Source organism: Ascaphus truei, chromosome 13 (assembly GCF_040206685.1).
Source record: "Ascaphus truei isolate aAscTru1 chromosome 13, aAscTru1.hap1, whole genome shotgun sequence".
Taxonomy (NCBI): domain Eukaryota; kingdom Metazoa; phylum Chordata; class Amphibia; order Anura; family Ascaphidae; genus Ascaphus; species Ascaphus truei.
Window position 1 is genome coordinate 12854710 of NC_134495.1, and position 21351 is coordinate 12876060.

A 21351-nucleotide genomic window follows, 5' to 3' on the forward strand; every position below is an offset into this window, starting at 1 on the left:
ACTTGGCAGGCAAACAAGTCCTTTGATGTAAAGGCCAGGGGAGCATTGAAACAAAAGAGTGGGGGGGGGAGGGGGGGGTGGAAAAAATGCCGACCGAAAAAAACATCAATAATAAAAAAAAAAAAAAGAAATGATTCACTCTTTTCCTACATCTGTCAAGAGCGTAGCGAGGCTCACACCTTCCTCCTTCCCACTGGAAATAACATTGCCACTTTTACAGGCCTTGAAGGGGACTCCTGCATATAAATGTCATCAGCTGAAACCAACGCTTCCTCTGGGATCTCTGACTCAAGTTGTCGGCACTTGGCTATCTGTCTGTCTTTCCTCCTGTCATTCCCCCCCAGAGATGGAGATCTGCCTGTTCCCTCTCTGCCAACCCCCCCCCCCCCCCCTTGTTCTCCAGGCTGATGCTATCAAGCAACAAAAATAATAAACGGCCCAGGACCTTATCTTGGCTCGGATGTGAAACAACTTCCTACCGTTGTAGCTCTTTTGTGTATTGAGAGTTAAAAGTCTGGATGTTCTGCAAATGGATAGCTAATGGGGTTTCCCAGATCCCCCCCCTTTTCCTGCCTGCGTGGAGCCAAGAGCCAGCTTAGCACGCAAGGGCAGGGATGTAGTCCCCTTAGTACATCACTACCGAGCCCTGTTTGTTCTGCCGAAAAGCACAGCTGACTTTATCACAGCAGCACTTAAGGTTCCCAGATTTACGGCCTCCACCTGTGAGAAGCCTTTTATCTCCAAAGCGCTACATTAAAAAAATGCAGAGATATTCTCTAACACCCCTCCGTTCCCAAGTCTATGCTCCCCCCTTCCCCAAACTCCTGGTCATATCAAAGCGCATTTAAAAAAAAAAAAAACCCCCACATTAAACCGATGCTGGATTTGAATTGGCAGCCTGCCACGGTGGCTCAAATTCCTGAACTAGGATTACATTTGGCAAATCAGATTTTGCATCAAATTTGTTAGCATTTGGTAAATGAAAACCCCCCCTGAAGCCGTTGTTAAGGTTTTAAAATTCTCAAACGTCTTCGCATGCGACGTTAATCCCCCGACTCTTTGGTCTGCCTTTTTTTTTCTTCTTTTTCCGCCTCCTGTAAATCAATTTTTCTCCAAGATCTATAGGTTCAGACGACAGAAAGCGGAACGGTTTGAGACATGTTTAATAAATATATATATATATATATATATATATATATATATATATATATATATATATATATATATATATAAAAGGACTTCATTCAAAAGGAAGAGAAAAAGGGAACCAATATCCGAATCAAAAACAAGATCAGAATCATTTGAGGATTCAGCACGGATGCTTTAAATCCAGGGGTTTCCAACTAGAGTCCTCAGGACCCTCCTCCCCCCAACAGGTCAGGTTTTCAGGATATCCCTGCTTACGCACCAGTGGCTCAATCAGTGGTTCAGTCGAAGACTGAGCCACCTGTGCTGAAGCAGGGACTGATTGAGCCACCTGTGCTGGGATATCCTGAAAACCTGACCTGTTGGGTGGTTTTGGGGACTGCAGTTGAAGAACACGTTTTTAATCCATTTAGAGCCAAAACAGCTACCATCTCAAAATGTGCAAAACATAAGGGAGGTAAAATGAAGGAGATATCGCAGCAAGAAGCTCGGACATCATAGATCTGCACCGGGGCAAATACACGTGGAACTATTTGTTACCCAACGATCCCAGTCTGCAGGTTACCCCGTTTAACGAGACACTAAATAGGGACACGTGCAACCAGTGAGGGTACGGGCTAACGCACTGGTTCCGCCGTTCACCATTCAAGTCACCAGGCGTTAACGCCGGCTCGGGGCCTGATAACCCAAACCGGCACTACGTGCCTCGTAGTGTTATTTCCTCTTATTCGTGCTACCGGAGACTAAAGGGAATATTACCTGTCAAGCCGAGATCGCTACCTGCTTTCTCCCACTTCAGAGGCCATTGCCTCCACCTCAAGCTTGGTAAAAAAGCTGCCATGGTTATAATGCGCAACTCTGATGGCTTTTCCTTGTGCCCCGCGAGAAGGGATTCCATGTAGAGACGTGGAATACGGGTACCTGGGCAATGCCAGTAAGAGAGAGGTCTGGCAGCCCTTGTGATCCGGACTTATTTCCACGAGATGATATCGTATATGGGTCCGGTGAGACCGTTGCATGTTGTTATGTTAATAGGCTTGAGCTTTAAAGGTTACAAAGTTAACCCTCTAAGGACACCCAGATGGGGTGTCTGCACATGACCTTAATGTTCTAACTAATACAATCATGTACTGATACCAATAACTCTGATCTTTAACTAATGCGTCATTCTACTTCCAGCTGTGCTTCTGTGCAGCAGAGGTAACAGTTTTCTGATTAACCCAAGGATCAGAGGAGAATTAGTGTTCTTTCTTTGGTTCAAAGGTTAAGAGCCTGATCAGTCAACCAATTCCCTGTTAGGGGATTCTCAAGTTCAGCCCCCCCTCCCGGCAAAGGCTCAGAAGGGTTATCCCCACGGGAGCACCGATTGATCCTTTAACATGTGGGACTTATCAAAGCGTGGCTCTCAGACCAAGGGGCCTATGCAGAGAGCAGCGCTATTTAAAATTGGAGAGGGGAATAAAATGTAGCTTTAATGGAGAGTTTTTTTCTCCATATGCAGAAAGGGCATAAAACTGCATTTAGAATCCTTTCTGCATATGGAGAGTTTCAACCAGCGCTATGAGCGCTGTTGAAACTAGTGGGAAAAAAAAATCTAGTTTTTTTTTTCTCCCCCACCGGCCGCCGAGCGCCAGCTACTTGGTGGAGAAGCAAAATGTTGAAAATCTCGCCATTTTTTTGGCGCGAACAGCCACTAGATGGCGTTCGTGGCTCTCTGAATACGGCCGTTTTAAACACTGGAGAGATTAGGTTCTCTCCAGCCGCGCGGCGAGTTTCAGGAAAAACAAAAAAAAATGGCGCTTTTTTTAAAACTCGCCATTATCTGCCTTTCTAAAGGCAGAATACGGCAAAACATGCCGCTTTCCCTGTTAGCGCTGCTCTCTGCATGAGGCCCCAAGTCTCTGTTTTGTTGGTTAATTAAATGTAGCAATAAAGTTTACGGCAAACTGCTCCAATGAAAGTTGCAGGTCAGCCCGGGATGGAAGTGGGTGACACGGATATGCTTAGGTTACAAACTCGGCCACTGGTCAGCAGGTCCTTTTCACGTGTAGAGGAAGCAGGGGGTCTCTGGAGCTGAGACGTGGTTATTTCAGCTCCAGGGACCCCCATCTTCCCGAGATACTTGCCAGAGAAGGTGCTACCAGTACCCAACAAAGGTTCAAATACCACACGTCACACAGGCCAATAGGAAGCCGCGTCAAGATAACGTTGCGGCTTCCTATTGGTCCGCGTGATTCAGGAGATTTAAACCTCTGTTTTGTTTCCCTTGGAGGAGACAGTACGGCGACACTTCCCCGTTAAAGTATATCGGGGACCGGAAGGTTACGCAGAGTCGAAATTAACGCGGTTAGCTCTGGAGACCACCTGCTTCCTATACATCTTATACTATATTAGTGAAAGCACTGTATGTTTGCCTGCCTGCCTGCATGCATGCCTGCCTGCTGGATGTCCGGTGTCCCTAGGGGAAATCTCATTGGTCCCTTGGGCCGCCCCCGCACACCTCTCATTGGCCTGAGGCGGAGTGACGGCCCAAAGGACACACAGACACACACACACACACACACACACAGGGACACACACACACACACGGACACACGGACACACACGGACACGGACACGGACACACACACACACACACACACACAGGGACACACACACACAGTAGGGGGGGTGTGTACATTAGCAGCATGTATAACCCGGGGGGGGGGGGGGGCCCTCACATACCCGCCGGAGCCTCCGCCTCTTCCTCCCCGAAATCAGCCTCCTCCTCTCCCCGTGTCTCCCGCGCTTTCAACCCCCCCCCCCCCCCCCCCCGGCGCCGCTACAGTCAGCGGAGCAGCGAGTGCCCGGGACACAGCGGGGGAGCGGCCACAACAAGCTGCCTCCCGCCTCAGTTCCACGTGGGAGCGGCCGGACGGGTGAGGGAGCTGCCGGACGGGTGAGTGAGCGGCTTTCACCCACCCCTCACCCCCCTTCAAATCACCTCCCCTCCACCCCCCCCACCCCCCGGCGCCGCTACAGTCAGCGGAGCGAGCGAGCGCCCGGGACACAGCGGGGGAGCGGCCACAACAAGCTGCCTCCCGCCTCAGACCACGTGGGACCTTCCGGACGGGTGAGTGAGCGGCCTTCACCTCCCCTCACCCCCCTTCACCTCCCCTCCACCCCCTGGCGCCGCTACAGTCAGCGGGGGAGCGAGCGCCCGGGACACAGCGGGGGAGCGGCCACAACAAGCTGCCTCCCGCCTCAGACCACGTGGGAGCGGCCGGACGGGTGAGGGAGCGGCCGGACGGGTGAGGGAGCTGCCGGACGGGTGAGGGAGCGCCCTTCACCTCCCCTCACCCCCTTCACCTCCCCTCACCCCCCTTCACCTCACCTCCCCTCACCCACCCCTCACCTCACCTCCCCTCACCCACCCCTCACCTCCCCTCACTCCACTTCCCTTCCCTTCCACCTCCCTCCACCCCCCCCTTCACCTCCCCTTCACCTCCCCTCCACCCCCCCCTTCACCTCCCCTCCACCTTCACCTCCCCTCCACCCCCACCCCCCCTTCACCTTCCCTTCACTCCCCCCTTACAACCTCCCACCACCTCCTCACCACCTCCACCCCCCAAAGCCAACCCCACCCCCCTTCCCAACACACACACATGTACACGTAGACACGTACACACACACACACACACATGTACACATACACACACACACACACACACATGTACACGTAGACACGTACACACACACACATGTACACATATACTCACACACATGTACACGTACACACACACATGGAGACATACACACACACACATGGAGACATACACACACACACATGGAGACATACACACACACACACACATGTACACATACACACACGTATACACTCACACACGTATACACACAGGTATACATACACATAATGTATACACACACACATGTATACACACACACACATGTATACACACACACACATGTATACACACACACACATGTGTATACACACACACATGTATACACACATACACATGTATACACACACACACACACACACATGTGTATACACACACAAACATGTGTACACACACACAAATGTACACACACACACACACACACACTTATACACACACACACACATACAATGTATACACACAAACATGTATACACACACACAAACATGTATACACGTGTATACACAAATGTGTATACACACACACACGTGTATACACACACACACACGTGTATACACACACACACACGTGTATACACACACACGTGTATACACACATGTGTATACACACACATACGTGTATACACACACACACACACGTACACATACACACACACACATGTATACACACACACACATACAATGTATACACACAAACATGTATACACACACACACCCCAGCACCACCACATCAGCACACCGGTATCCCATGCCCCCCCAGCACACTGGCATTCTCGGCTCCCCACCATTCCCAGCCCCCATCAACACCATCAGCACCCACACATCGCCACCTTTGCACCTCCCCCATCGGCACACCCACATCCGCACCCCCACATCAGCACCAAACCCTCCCAAATCAGCACACCAATACAATCACCATCAGTACAGCCACAGCAGCACTACCACCGCACATGGGCCGCGTGGACCACTCCCCACCCAAATGCCACACCCACACCACAAACATCCCGGGCAACGCCGGGGCTCTCAGCTAGTATAAAATAAAACATGGAAGGGGGAGCTATCCCTTTAAAATCTCCCTATGTTCTCGTTCATAGACAAGAATAGACAAGAGATGGTCATTGCTGTAATGATAAGATAATCAGAGACATTCACACACTCTCCCTGCCACCGATTGAGACTGGACTACAATAGGATTAATCTCAAAGTCATAACAATCCTATGAAGGATCAATAATGAGAAATGTCTCCTCCATCAATAGATTTGGATCTTAGGACCACATCAGAACTTAATTAGGTCATGAACTGTGTAATGTGATGAGAGCAACTTTCATAGAACAGGTGTTGAAGGTCACAGTGTCCAAGGATGGAGAATGGACAGTGGAATTTGAACAAAGGTAAAGCAATCCACCCTAAGGCTGCGCTTATAGTCCCGGCGACGTCGCGTCAAAACAAATCGCGTGTGCTTATAGTAGGAGCGACGCAACGGCTTGGTTGCGATCGCTGGAAGTAAATTCAATTTGATTTTTTTCAGCGAACGCAGCGTGATGTCAGCGTCGCCGGGACTATAAGCGCGGCCTTAGGCTTTGTCCATACTGTGCGCGCGCAAACAAAATATGGCAGCTCCATCAGGCTGGCCATAGTGCGCGTGACCGTGCGCGCAAAGAAGAGCGACCGCGCGGCAGAAGTTTGAGCCGACAAAAACAAATTATTTTTTTTTGCGCGACGGCCGCGTCACGTGAGCAGTTCAACCAATGAGAGCGAACCAGCCTGGTGACATCATAGCCACGCCACGCCTCCCCGTCGCGGGCGATTTGAGTCCACAGATCGCTCAGGCGACAGGAGTACACGACTCCATGCACGTCCGGCGCGTGCGCCTCCACTGTATCCAAGGCCTAACGCGCCTCTATTTTTATTTGACAGGATTGTGACTCGGCGAGTCCTCCACCGCTAAACACCGCTTCCCGAGATACCAACTCGTAAAGTCACTGGGCCTACTTCCTGGTTTTTAAAAAGGCGTTCAAGTGGCCATCCAATAGGAAGCCACAACCGCTGATCATCGCAGGGTCGCCCTTATTTTTGGCGGGGGCCAAAGGCAGCATGCCGGCAGCGGGGCCCCTCCTCCTGCAGCATCATGACGTCACATTGTCATGGCAAAGCGTCGCTATGACAATGCATAGCTGCAGAAGGAAGGACGCTCCGCATAAGGGGACGACCCTCGTGCGTGCGCGCACACACACGCACCTCCCCCAGCTGCCCACAACCACCCTTCCTCCCTCATCCCTACCTTGGAGTGAGCAGTGGTGCTGTCCTGCACCGGCTCAGGGACTCCCCCAGCTGTCCCCTCTTCTGTCGGGCGGAATTTGGATCCCGGCACCAACAGAAGGGAGAGGAAAGAGCGCAGCCTCCCCCCCCCCCCCCCCCGAAGGCGCAGGGTCCAAAGCAACCGCTTTGCACTAAAGCAGTTTCCTCTTGGCCTGAGATTTGGCAGCCATGTTGTTTCAACCGATTCAGATTTAAACCCCGGTAACTTCACCGGTAAGAATGTCGGAAAGAGGCCGGGGCCCAGACCTGAAAATAATGGCGTTTGGGCCCAGTTACTACGTTGTTAACAAAAACAGCAACGAGGAGGAACCGCTCCTAATGACTTCAAAGACAAAGGACATTACCACTAGGACACATCTCTGATACACAGTATCCAGTGACACATTTGCAGACATACTCAGCTGCAGCTAGGCACGCAAGCTGAATCGCGGCTAACTTTCATGGCTGACTTTTTTTTTTTCAATCAGTGACTGGCCCATCTGCAGGCAGGAAATCCTCCACACTGCTACATTTCCCAGACCATTATCTGAGACACCTGGTGTGGGTGTGCTGATACAGAGAGGAGAGAGAGAAAACAATGAATCATGCCCCAACTGCACATCAATTAAGCAGATTTAACTGTTTGTGCGATTAATCTTACAGGGTGGAGTGCAGAGAGAGAAATAGAGGAGGAAGCAGAGGGGAGTGACGAGACAAATGGCTTTCGTTTCCAGATTTCAGTTCCTAGGAATTATGGCAAACAAACATTGCATGTTAAATCAGAACAAATCCCTCTATTGTATTGAAGCTGGATATATATATATATATATACATACATACATACATACATACATACACACACACACGTCATAAAATGTTGAGTCTGCTTTACGGCTTTGCGTTTTATTTATTGCAGCCGTGATAACCCACCCACAGATATAGTGTTTGTGGATTAACTATATTTTATAATCAACAAGCTCTGGGAGATAACCTCTCATGACATAGATACTCCTTTGATGTATTACCTCCTAGTTTCAGGGGAGCTATGAAAGGTAACTTACCTGACTGAGTCAGTAAAATGGTCTTTGCAACAGAAAAGCAGAACTACAACTGGCAGGTGCCTGTGGTATGATGTATCGCCCCCACTCTCTCCACATCCCCTCCCTGGGCCCTACCTGTGCTGCGGAGCCTTAGCCGACGGCGGAGCGACCCAACCAGGTGGTCCTGACACGGATGTTAAGCCTCACTGCAAGTAAGGACCAACTTTTACAGTCACCGCCTGGGTGAGCTCCCTCAGCCACCGTATAAGGGCCCACTGCAAAGGTAGGGCGCCAGGGGGAGAGGAGGGACACCGTGGGAGAGGAGGGCCAGAGTGGGAGAGGAGGGCCCCAGGGGGAGAGTGGAGGATCCCAGGGGGAGAGTCGAGGGCCACCAGGGGGAGAGTGGAGGATCCCAGGGGGAGAGCGGAGGGCCACCAGGGGGAGAGTGGAGGATCCCAAGGGGGAAAGGAGGACCGCAAGGGGGAAAGGATGACCCCAAAGGGAGAGCGGCAGGACCCCAGGGGGAGAGAGGAGGACTCCAAGGGGAGAGCGGTGGGACCCCAGGGGGAGAGCGGAGGGCCCTCAGGGGGAGAGCGGAGGGCCCTCAGGGGGAGAGCGGAGGGCCACCAGGGGGAGAGTGGAGGATCCCAAGGGGGAAAGGAGGACCCCAAAGGGGAGGTGTGACCAGTTCCGCCCCTGATATATGGTCAAACTTCTTAGTCAAAAACAGAGGGAAATAATGGGGCAGTAATGTGAATGTGTCAGCAATGAACGTGCACAATTATCAAGCCATTTTATGTTTAACTAGCTGAGAGACCCGGCGTTGCCCGGGATGTAATGTTCCCGTTCCTCTCTCTCCTCCCCCCTCTCTCTGTTTGTCCCCCATTCACATCAATCCAGTCCCCCCCCTCCCTCCCTCCTTTACAGCTTCATGTAGCGTGTGTGCGTCAGTCACTGTGTGTTTGCTCGCGCGTCAGTGAGTCTGAGGCAGAAACACAAACACACACAGACTGACTGACGCACACACAGTCAGTGTGTGCCTCAGTCAGTGTGTGCGTGCGTCAGTTAGGCTTTGTGTGCGCGTCAGTCAGTGTGTGCGTGCGTGCGTCAAAGGGAGGGGGGGGCGTCAAAGGGAGGGGGGGGGCGTCAAAGGGAGGGGGGGGGGCGTCAAAGGGAGGGGGGGGCGTCAAAGGGAGGGGGGGGGGCCTCAAAGGCATGGATTCCTCCCCCTGCATTTCCTGCAGTGGACAGGAGGGGGGGGGGCAGTGGACAGGAGGGGGGGGGGCAGTGGACAGGAGGGGGGGGGCAGTGGACAGGAGGGGGGGGCAGTGGACAGGAGGGGGGGGGCAGTGGACAGGAGGGAGGGGGCAGTGGACAGGAGGGAGGGGGCAGTGGACAGGAGGGGGGGGGCAGTGGACAGGAGGGGGGGGGCAGTGGACAGGAGGGGGGGGGGCAGTGGACAGGAGGGGGGGGGGCAGTGGACAGGAGGGGGGGGGGCAGTGGACAGGAGGGGGGGGGCAGTGGACAGGAGGGGGGGGGCAGTGGACAGGAGGGGGGGGGGCAGTGGACAGGAGGGGGGGGCTGTGGACAGGAGGGGGGGGGGCAGTGGACAGGAGGGGGGGGGGCAGTGGACAGGAGGGGGGGGGGCTGTGGACAGGAGGGGGGGGGGCTGTGGACAGGAGGGGGGGGGGCAGTGGACAGGAGGGGGGGGGGCAGTGGACAGGAGGGGGGGGGCAGTGGACAGGAGGGGGGGGGCAGTGGACAGGAGGGGGGGGGGCAGTGGACAGGAGGGGGGGGGGCAGTGGACAGGAGGGGGGGGGCAGTGGACAGGAGGGGGGGGGCAGTGGACAGGAGGGGGGGGCAGTGGACAGGAGGGGGGGGGCAGTGGACAGGAGGGGGGGGGCAGTGGACAGGAGGGGGGGGGGCAGTGGACAGGAGGGGGGGGGGCAGTGGACAGGAGGGGGGGCAGTGGACAGGAGGGGGGGGGCAGTGGACAGGAGGGGGGGGGCAGTGGACAGGAGGGGGGGGGCAGTGGACAGGAGGGGGGGGGCAGTGGACAGGAGGGGGGGGGCAGTGGACAGGAGGGGGGGGCAGTGGACAGGAGGGGGGGGGCAGTGGACAGGAGGGAGGGGGCAGTGGACAGGAGGGGGGGGCAGTGGACAGGAGGGGGGGGGCAGTGGACAGGAGGGGGGGCAGTGGACAGGAGGGGGGGGCAGTGGACAGGAGGGGGGGGCAGTGGACAGGAGGGGGGGCAGTGGACAGGAGGGGGGACAGGAGGGGGGACGCAGTGGACAGGAGGGGGGACGCAGTGGACAGGAGGGGGGACGCAGTGGACAGGAGGGGGGGGCAGTGGACAGGAGGGGGGGGCAGTGGACAGGAGGGGGGGGGCAGTGGATAGGAGGGGGGGGCAGTGGACAGTGACACACACACACACACACACACACACACACACACACACACACACACACACACACACACACACACACACACACACACACACCTCAGTTGATGCGCCCTTTTTCAGTTCCGTTTGGCGCCGGAGGTGGGGAGCGACACCTACCTGTACTTCCGGGCGCCGCCACCGTCTGACTCGGCGCCGCGAGGGAGGAAGGGGGTCCGCCATCTTACGCGCCGCGTGGCAGCTGCGGGAAGCGAGGTGATTTGGAGCGGGGAGAGGTGATTTGGAGCGGGGAGGGGTGATTTGGAGCGGGGAGAGGTGATTTGGAGCGGGGAGAGGTGATGCCGCTGGGGAGGGGGAAGAGGTGATGCCGCTGGGGAGGGGGAAGAGGTGATGCCGCTGGGGAGGGGGAAGAGGTGATGCCGCTGGGGAGGGGGAAGAGGTGATGCCGCTGGGGAGGGGGAAGAGGTGATGCCGCTGGGGAGGGGGAAGAGGTGATGCCGCTGGGGAGGGGGAAGAGGTGATGCCGCTGGGGAGGGGGAAGAGGTGATGCCGCTGGGGAGGGGGAAGAGGTGATGCCGCTGGGGAGGGGGAAGAGGTGATGCCGCTGGGGAGGGGGAAGAGGTGATGCCGCTGGGGAGGGGGAAAAGGTGATTTGGAGAGGGGAGAGAGGTGAGAGAGGTGTGTGTGTGTGTGTGTGTGTGTGTGTGTGTGTGTGTGTGTGTGTGTGTGTGTTTTTTATTTTTTTGGACCTTTGGCCCGTCACTCCGCCTCAGGCCAATGAGAGGTGTGGGGGGCGGGCCAAGGGAGTGGTGTGAGTGTGTGAGGCCAATGAGAGGTGTGCGGGGGCGGGCGGGCCAAGGGACCAATGAGATTGCCGCTAGGGACACCGGACATCCAGCAGGCAGGCATGCATGCAGGCAGGCAGGCAAACAAACATACAGTGCTTTCACTAATATAGTATAAGATAAAAAGGTACCCGGCTTTTCTTTTTTTCTGCTGGTTCCCAGCCTGGCCTCTCCCTTAATACAAGGGGCATTAAGTACAAGATCACACATTGCATTAAGGCACCATGGCAGTTTCCTTAGTGAGAGGTTATGTTTTGTTTTTATAATCAAATGGTCAACGCATGAACACTCAATATATGACGGACAATAAGTAGGTACGGTTGAAGCGACCTTTCTTTCCTTATTCATGATTATCTGACCAGTTCAACTTGCTTCATCTTCTGTGTTATTCGGAAGGTAAAGCATAAACCTCCTTACCTACAGCCCACATGACGGTGTCAAACACATCCATCTCCTCTTTGCCCGAGTGCGTGTTTTTCCAGGTAACTCGCAGCTTGTCGTTCTGTAACTTCTCTACGCCGGACGGCGTGCATTTCCACAAAAACCTGGTGCCGTAGGACGCCATGTAATCTGTCACCAGGGCAGCCATTTGCTTCAATGGTTACAAATACATAGTTACATTAAGTAAACAGGGTATACATTATATACAAGACATTGCATGCACAGTTAAAGATAATATATATTACAGGCGCATGTAACAGTTACAGACCAGATTAAAATGGGAGACGGCTTTAGTTTTTTAAGAACTTAGACTGGTGGCGGCTGTGAGAGTCTCCGGTAGACTGTTCCAGTTGTGGGGTGCACGGTAAGAGAAGGAGGAGCGGCCGGATACTTTGTTGAACCTTGGGACCATGAACAGTCTTTTGGAGTCAGATCTCAGATGATAAGTGCTGCGTGTGGTAGGGGTGAGGAGCTCGTTCGGATAGATGGGTATCTGGCCCAGAAAGTACTTGAAGGCAAGACAGGAAAGGTGAACTTTGCGCCTAGACTTGAGTGATGACCAATCTAGTTCTTTGAGCATTTCGCAGTGATGTGTGTTGTAGTTGCATTGGAGAACAAAACGGGATATTGCATTGTAGAGGGTATCAAGTTTGCTAAGGTGGGTTTGGAGTGCCGAGCCATATACTATGTCCCCATAGTCGATAATTGGCATTAGCATCTGCTGTGCTATACGCTTTCTGACCAGCAGACTTAGGGAGGATTTGTTCCTGTAAAGTACACCTAGTTTGGCATAGGATTTGGATGTCAGGGTATCAATGTGCATCCCAAATGTTAAATGGGAGTCAAACCATATGCCCAAGTATTTAAAACTCGTAACAGGAGTTAGGGTGGTACAGTATTAGCGTCGGTTCTGATCTGGAGCTCAGTCATTGAAAGCTTTAAAAATTTAGCCTTGCTCCTAAATACCATTTAAATACACAGTCTTGTCAGTGTTTAAAAACAGTTTGTTTTGGGAAATCCAATTTTCAAGTCTCAAAAAGTTAGATTGAAGTATGCGTTCAAGGTCAGAGAGGCGAGGGCTGTGTGCATATAGGATTGTGTCATCTGCATACATGTGTATTGAAGCTCCCTTACAAGCTGTAGGAAGATCATTGATGAACAATGAGAAGAGTAGGGGCCCCAGAACAGAGCCTTGCGGGACACCACATGTGTTATCCAAGGGGTTGGACTTAGAGCCTGAGATAGACACATGTTGGGATCTACCTGATAGGAAGGAATGAAACCAGTTTAAAGCATGCTTCCCTATTCCAGAGCCCTGGAGTTTGTTAAGCCAGATAACATGATCAACAGTATCAAAAGCCTTTGCAAAATCTAGGAATATTGCACCAGTGAGTTGTCCCAGTTCCATTCCACACTGGATTTCATTGCAAACGTTTAGCAGGGTAGTTACCGTGGGGAGTTTGGGGCGAAAGCCAGATTGGAATTGGCTAGGGAAATTTGTCTTGGTATAGTAATCGCTTAATTGGGAGTGAACACATTTTTCCATGACTTTGGATAGTATTGGGAGAAGAGATTGGCCTATAGTTTGAGACAGTATTTTTGTCCCCACTTTTGAAGATTGGGACAACTCTGGCAGTTTTCCAGGTCTTAGGGATATGGCCTGCAGACAGGATAGAGTTGACTATGGAAGCAATTGATTTGGCAATGGCATCATCAATATACCTACAGACAGAAAAATGCAGAGCTCCGTGTTCCTTTTAAACATATAATTCCAAAAGTGCGGGGAGACAGCCTCAGCCGAGGAGAAAGCACAACACAGACAAACGATTTCTTCAAAGTGCAGGTCTCCTCTCAGACAGAGATACAAAAGTGCAGGTCTCCCCTAATACAGAGATACAAAGTGCAGGTCTCCCCTAATACAGAGAGATACAAAGTAACGCTCTACTCACACGTTCATAATGCAATTCTCCTTTAATGTGACAGCCGGGAACAGAGGAATAACAACGTTTCAGGTCCCATATGGGCCTTTCATCAGGGGATGGGTCCTGAAACGATGTCTTTCCACTGTTCCCGGCTGTCACATTAAAGGAGAATTGCATTATGAACGTGTGAGTAGAGCGTTACTTTGTATCTCTGTATTAGGGGAGACCTGTACTTTTGTATCTCTGTCTGAGTAGAGCTCCACGTTGTATATGTGTCTGTGAGGAGACCTGCACTTTGAAGAAATCACTTGAAACATACTACACTTTTGATGGAGGATTGTGTTCATATAACAGAAAGGCAGTGTAGCTGCTGCTATAACAGGGTTAGGGACACAGATACATACCTGGTCGAATCCTCGAAGAGGTATACTTCTCACCATGGCTGTAGTGTCCAGGCCAATCCCAGACAGAAAGCCTGCACACTCCAAAGAGACATCTGCAGAGTGTTCAGTTATGGATAATGTGGATATAACATTGTGTGCGGGGTCTCATAGTACCAGCGCAGTGTATATATAGTATATATAGCGTGTGTAAAGATACCGAATGGACAAACTGCTTTGTAAATGCCCCTGGAAGCGGCAAGGTGTTTTTAGGTGAGATTATGGTATGTGCAGAAATGTTTCTGTCTATTTAACAATTGGTTAATATGTTTCAGCTGTGTGTATTGTATGAGCATTCAGGCAGATACACACACACACACACAGCATATATATGCTATGAGCATTCAGGAGCACGCACACTCGCATTCAGGCACACACACACACACACACACACACACACAATGAGCATTCAGGCTCTCACACACAGATATATACTATGAGCATTCAAGTGCGTGTGTATATATATATACACACACACACACACATATATATATATATTATGAGCATTCAGGCACACACACACACACACACACACACACACACACACACACACACACACACACACACACACACACACACACACACACACACACACACTATGAGCACTCAGGTGTGTGTGCGCACACACACAATGAGCATTTAGCCACACACACACACACGCGTATACTATGACCATTCAGCCACACACACACACACGTATACTATGAGCATTCAGACACACACACACACACACACACACACACACACTATGTGCATTCAGACACACAGACACACTAAAAGTTACTCTTAAAGTTCTCCAAATCTTGTAGTCACTTAGGGCCTCATGCAGAGAGCAGCGCTATTTAAAATTGGAGAGGGGAATAAAAAGTAGGTTTAATGGAGAGTTTTATTCTCCATATGCAGAAATGGGCGAAATCCGCTATTTTTAGCATTACTGCATGTGGAGAATTGTAAATGAGGAGATGCGCGCAGCTGAAAGGGAAAAAAAAATCGCGCATTTTTTTTCCCCTATAGCCGGCGAGCTCCTGCTTCTTGCCAACTTTAGTTGGCGGAGAAAATTGAAGAGAATCGCGCCAAAAACAGCCGCTAGATGGCGAGCGCGCCTTTCTGAATTCGGATATTTTTCAGACTGGCGAGATGTAGTTTCTCGCCAGCCGCGCGGCGAGATTTTCAAATAGAAAAAAAAAATGGCGCGTTTTTCCTACCTCTCCATTTTCAGCTGTTTTTTGCGCGATTTTCTCCGGAAAATGGCGAGATTTTTAATAGCACTGCTCTCTGCATGAGGCCCATAATCACCATTTTTTTTAAAGTGCCATCTGATTTTTAACATTTACCAAAAAAAGGAAACAGAATTCCGATATCTTTGTGGCTACTTCAGATGTTGTCCCCAATATCTACCCCTCCCCCCTCCTACCATGGACAGTAAGTGTTGGTGTATACATCACAGTGTGCAGGTCTATGGTGAATATAAGGAAAACATTGTGGAAATAGAGAAACACGGGATTTAATGGCAGATAAGAGCCGATTGGCGCACCTGGTCGGTCCATTTCCTATCTGCTGAAAAAACCGACACTATTTGATCCCTGGCTTTCTGGAGGCAGTCATCTTAAATGTACCCTCAATTAATATATATTATAGGTTATTGTTTCCCCTAAATGGAGTTAAAGTCACACTTTTACATTACAGCAGGGGGGTGCTCAACTCCAGTCCTCAAGAACCTCCAACAGGTCAGGTTTTAAGGATATCCCAACTTCAGCACAGGTGGCTCAATCAGTGGCTCCGTCAAGGAGCCTGCTTCAGCATAGGTAGCTCAATCAGTGGCTCAGTCTTCGACTGAGCCACCTGTGCTGAAGCTGGGATATCCTCAAAACCTGACCTGTTGGGGGGTCTTGAGGACGGGAGCTGAGCCCCCCCTGCATTACAGTACAGTCACTTAACACATCCAAGGTTATTTATGGCTACTGATGGATAATGCCTTTTTTATTATTACCATCATTGGAAGTGAATGCATGTTTATATGGTTATACCTAGAGAAACACCTTTACTGTGAGCACAGCTTATAACTGATGGTCCCTCGCACCTGAAATGTGCAAAACAGCTCAATGCAACAAAAGAATGTGAAGTAACAAAGCCTGGGAACAATGCAACTTTCAGCACTGTATTTGGAGTGGGAATTAGTAGGTTTGGTGTAGAAAGGATACAGCTGCCTCCGACCACCAATCTGTCAAGAGAGTAAACAGAAAATGTGTTTTATATTGCAGGCTGTCACATAAATGCCACACCTCAATAATATCCTAATTATTGCGCGATTACAGGATTAGAGGTGTAAGCTGTTCTCCTATGAGAGGGCATCGTAAAACCGAACGCCTTCCAAGCTCATGAAGACAGAACGTACACAATGCGGGTTCCTTACACCGCCCGGGAATCGGGCTCCTACTGAATGCTGCAATACAAAATCGCAGGACGGACAATTTGGGGAACTCCACATACATTACACACAGGTAATGTGTGGCAAAAAAAACCCCACTGGGGAGGGTGAAGACTAGAGGGGACCTCATAGCTCCCCAAAACAATGGCATTTTATTGGGACGTAAGGATTCTGAGGGGTTTATTAAAAAAAAAAAAAAGGATTGATGGATGGGTGCAGAGGTGATGTTGGCAGGTCGCTCCCCCAAAAGCATACAGTCACACAGTTACCCAGTGACACAAACACACAAACATACAGTACCTTCCAAGATTGTCGCTCACAGCATACACACAAAAAGTGTGCGTCACGTGCACGCGCGTTCGCACAGGCATGCGCGCGCACTATATTACGTGCCTAAGGCCTTGTCCAGGGTGGCACTGAGCGGGCCACGATGAACCACATTGCGGCAATGTGTGTGGCCAGCGTGAGCAAGCGCATGCGCCCGCTCGGCGCTCAGAGCAAGCAAATGTGAATTTGCAGCTCGCAAGCGCGTCACGTGAGTGGTTCGCCCAATGGAAGATGAACCAGCTCCGGGACATCACAATACACTACCACTTGCGAGGCGGCAAAGATATTGTTTTGCTACATTGAGGCCATATTTACTAAACAGCGCTATTCCACAAGACACCTTCTGGTGCTGGAAGACTATATACGACCCATTCAAGTAAATGGGCCGTAACGTTTCTCCTGTGATAAAAATGTAGCCATGTGTAAAAGAGCTAGCGAAATTTGCAGAGCACATATACAAAGGGTCTGTTAGAAGGGGGGATACATAGCTATGACAGGTAAAACAAGCCTGTGTGTTACAAAAGTGACTGTTTAATGTGAGAGGTATGAAGTGTTTGCTAACTGTCCATCATTTCAATGACTGCTTTCACATAAATGCCCACTTTTCCCAAATCTCAAAACACATGTTTGACTCTTACCAACATGTTTGCACAGCCATACACGTACCCCCGCCCAGCTGCTAAAGATTGCTGCTTCAACGCTGTGAAAAGCTTTCACTCTTTAAAACCGTCCCTCGTGTTAATGGTGAGAGGTTACTGTTTTTTTTTTTCATTAGAACGGTATCAGGCCACCAGGGGCATAGACTGTGTGTGGGTGGCCTTGTTACAGGGGATCTGTGAGCCTTTCAGAGGTATAAGAATGATGCTAGAATGTTTAATTCTAATGTTACTGGTAATCCTTGTTGGTACTAATAGTATAATTCCTTTTTAAGAAAACAAAGTATTAGATCTCTGCAAATGAGGCTGCAGATGCCCGCAGGGGCAGCAATCGGTAGACGGATTCCAGGTGAGGTGCAGGTGACAGGTATGCGCCTGTGGGTATTGTCTGGAGTGCAGCGAGTCAAGCTCTTGCAGACAGCGCCAGCTTGCAACTGTCCGGTTATTGTAAAGCTGGATTCATCGCTTATTCCAGGGGGGCTCAGGGGGATCAGACCTGGATTTGCATATCTTAAACTTAAGGGATGTGCAGTCAGAGGCTTGTCGGATCCACCTGAAGATTAAACGCTTGCCACTGGGAAAGGTGCGCCGTAGCGGAGTTGAGGTGGGAGACCCTGGCGTGTTATGCTACGGCTGCTTCTTGAGAATGGTGGCTAAATCGCTTTATGAACCTGTGCCTCGGCCCCCCGGAGGTAGAGTGCAAGCCCTGCTGGGCAGGCATTCCAGGTGCCCGCAAAATCCTACTTACAGCGCTCCGTCCCAATTTAAACGATTATGGAAATTAGCTTACACATAACTGTTCCTTTCTCCACTTTGGCGGTTCCTATGCAAACCAGAGCACCAGAAATGTGCAGTCAGAATTCCACCCCGGAGGTGGCTGCACCAGTGACTTAGCCGTTTATTCCCAAAGCAAATATACTTCTATGTATCAACGTGCAGCATTTTATTATATAGCATGTCTGAAAAGGGGATCAGCTAAACCTGGGGTTGGCAACTCCAGTCCTCAAGGGCCACCAACAGGTCAGGTTTTCAGGATATCCCTGCTTCAGCACAGATGGCGCGGTCTTCGACTGTGCTGAAGCAGGGATATCCTGAAAACCTGACCTGTTGGTGGCCCTTGAGGACTGGAGTTGCCCGCCCATGTGCTAAACACACGGCTTCTATATAGACTGTTGGTGTTCTCTACGGTCAAGCGTTTGATCATCTGGAAAGGTCAACAAAATATAAAATAAAAACAGCAGGCGCATGCTCATTAAACTTTCATCAACCCCCCCACCCCCATACTCAACACTTGGGCCGCGTCACTTCTGCAGCCTGAGAACTCACTACTTTGATCCTTGAAGGTAAAGAAGCCATTTTGTTCTATCCCCCAGGAAACGACATATTAGGAGCAGGTATCTTTGCAGTGCCACAGCACGATGAAGAAGGTTACTAGCAAAATTACATTTTCAAATATCAGCAATCTCACCCGGGAAAACTCAGTGGGTGTGCCCTAAAGAGAAAGCACTCAGCAAGTAACACCTTATTGGACATGTTCCTTGAAGATATATTTAATAGCTTCTAAAATAAAAGCCCCCCCCCCCCCCCAAGATTCCTTCCAAAGAGCCCCGCAATGCCACAGAATATACAAAACATATTTGTGGGGCTTGCGTTGCAAAGCAGCAACGGGTTAAGTGACCGTGCCTAAATCAAGCAGAAACCCTGCCCCCAAATTACAGCGATTTGGCCTCCGTTGTAAAATAATATCAATCCATACTTCTCCGACATTAAAAACTGCTGAAAGGTTGTGACCGGGATGGAAAAGCAAAAAAAAAAAAAAAAAGTGAATTATTGGATTCTTTTTCAAGCAAAAAAAAAAACGTTTAAAAAAATAAACAAATAACTGTCCAGGTTCAGATCAGCGGACGGCAGAAAAGTAACGAGCGCCTGTTACTGTATCTCCGTACAGAACACACACATGTATCTATTTTTGAAATCAATGAGTCAGGTTTCAAACTTCTCCATTGGAGCAGCTCTCGCTCCCAGCTGTTGAAATGGAAGCTGGTAATGTACAGAAGTGCTAGGGTAACCCCCGAAGGCTTATTTTGACTAAGGCTCTGGAATGCAACATGTAAACATTAGACTCCCATATTACACTGTTACGACTTGCATTAACAGTAAGTGGACAAAAGCAGCATTTTCACTGAAATGTGCTAGAAGGATCCCTTTTTTTTTTAAAGCCAGCTTGCTCACATTTATCACGCGGTGAGAATTTCTGAGGACACTGACATGCTGTAAACATGCACAAACCCACAGTGGGGATTCCAGGACAGATGTCGCATTGTGTCTCACTATACACCAGGGGTAGCAAGCGCCTGTCCTCAAGAGCTACCAACAGGTCAGGTTTTCAGGCTATCCCTGCTTCGGCACAGGTGGCTCAAATCAGTGTGCGCAGTCGAAGGCTGCACCGCCTGTGCTGAAGCAGGGATATCCTGAAAACCCGACCTGTTGGTAGCTCTTGAGGACTGGGAGTTGCCCACCCCCCTGCTATAAACAGTTTAGCAGCGAGATGCAACAGGTATATACAATCATTTCTCTGTCTATAAGGCGGCGTCCATGCTGCCGAATACGGCACGGACGCGTGCGGCGCGATCCCACTGCCTTAAGGCCCAGGGGCCACATCAGGCCCCCCACAAGATTTTATCCGGCCGCGGCAACTTGAAGTATATATTTTTGCTCATTATATATAATTTCCCAGTGTAAGCGCGGCTTCCTTTCTGTGTAATTGTCACGTTTCTCTTTTGTTCTGAATCATTTCATGCTGATTACCCCAAAAAGATCCAAACAAAACGTATTCATTCATTTATAAAATATATAAAAATTATTAAAAAAAATAAATTCTTTGGCCCGCGAAAATGTGGAGACTATAGAAAATGTGTAGCCTATAGAAAATGTGGAGACTATAGAAAATGTGGAGCCTATAGAAAATGTGTAGCCTATAGAAAATGTGTAGCCTATAGAAGATGTGGAGACTATAGAAAATGTGTAGGCTAAAGAAAATGTGTAGACTATAGAAAATGTGTAGGCTATAGAAAATGTGTAGCCTATAGAAAATGTGTAGCCTATAGAAAATGTGTAGACTATACGATGTGTCCCTTGTACTGAGAAGTTTGGAGACCCCTGCCTTAAGGCATTGATCGCGCCAATAGACCGAGCGTGCGTGTGCGACAGCAGGAGGGGGCGCGCGGTGCGCGAGGAAATCAGTTCAAACTGATTTCTCGGCGTGACGGGCAGGTCCCGTGAGCGGTTCTCTCAATGAGGCAGAACCAGCCCCGTCACGTCCCTGACACACACCCCCACGGCACGTCTACCTTGTCCACAGAATGCCCCCCCCCCCCCCGTCACGCGGTCGCATGCCAACACGCGGTCGAAGGCTGTATGGACGCAGCCTTAGGCTGGCAGTGTACGCCGATCTGTGCACAGAATGCAAAGAGACAATTAGCCATGCAATACAAATTAATTCAATCTCATTTTGTGGTACCCGAGGATAAAGTCCTGCTGTTAACCCTCTCAGGTACACAGTGTATCCCCTTCAGTGCAATTCATCTCGTTGTGTCTTGGAAGTGAAGGAAGGGTTTGCCAAATACTCAGGGACAAAAGGGGAACCCCGTCCTGAGCCTGGTGTATTTGGGAAGCTGCAGGAAAGAGTCACCAGCACTGGAAGGGTTATTTAACACCATCACT

General features: G+C 50.4%; 1 protein-coding gene across 2 annotated transcripts in view; it reads right to left on the reverse strand.

Moving 5' to 3' along the window:
* The window catches only part of TXNRD2 (thioredoxin reductase 2), a 54943-nt gene that overhangs the window by 16427 nt on the left and 17165 nt on the right, over nt 1-21351 (reverse strand). For both annotated transcript variants that reach the window (XM_075568564.1, XM_075568563.1), the window contains exons 9-11: nt 16419-16438; nt 14182-14273; nt 11832-12006 (exon numbers count right to left, since the gene is read on the reverse strand). In XM_075568564.1, the coding sequence (XP_075424679.1) occupies nt 11832-12006; nt 14182-14273; nt 16419-16438 (287 nt within the window). The remainder of the gene's footprint in view (nt 1-11831; nt 12007-14181; nt 14274-16418; nt 16439-21351) is intronic.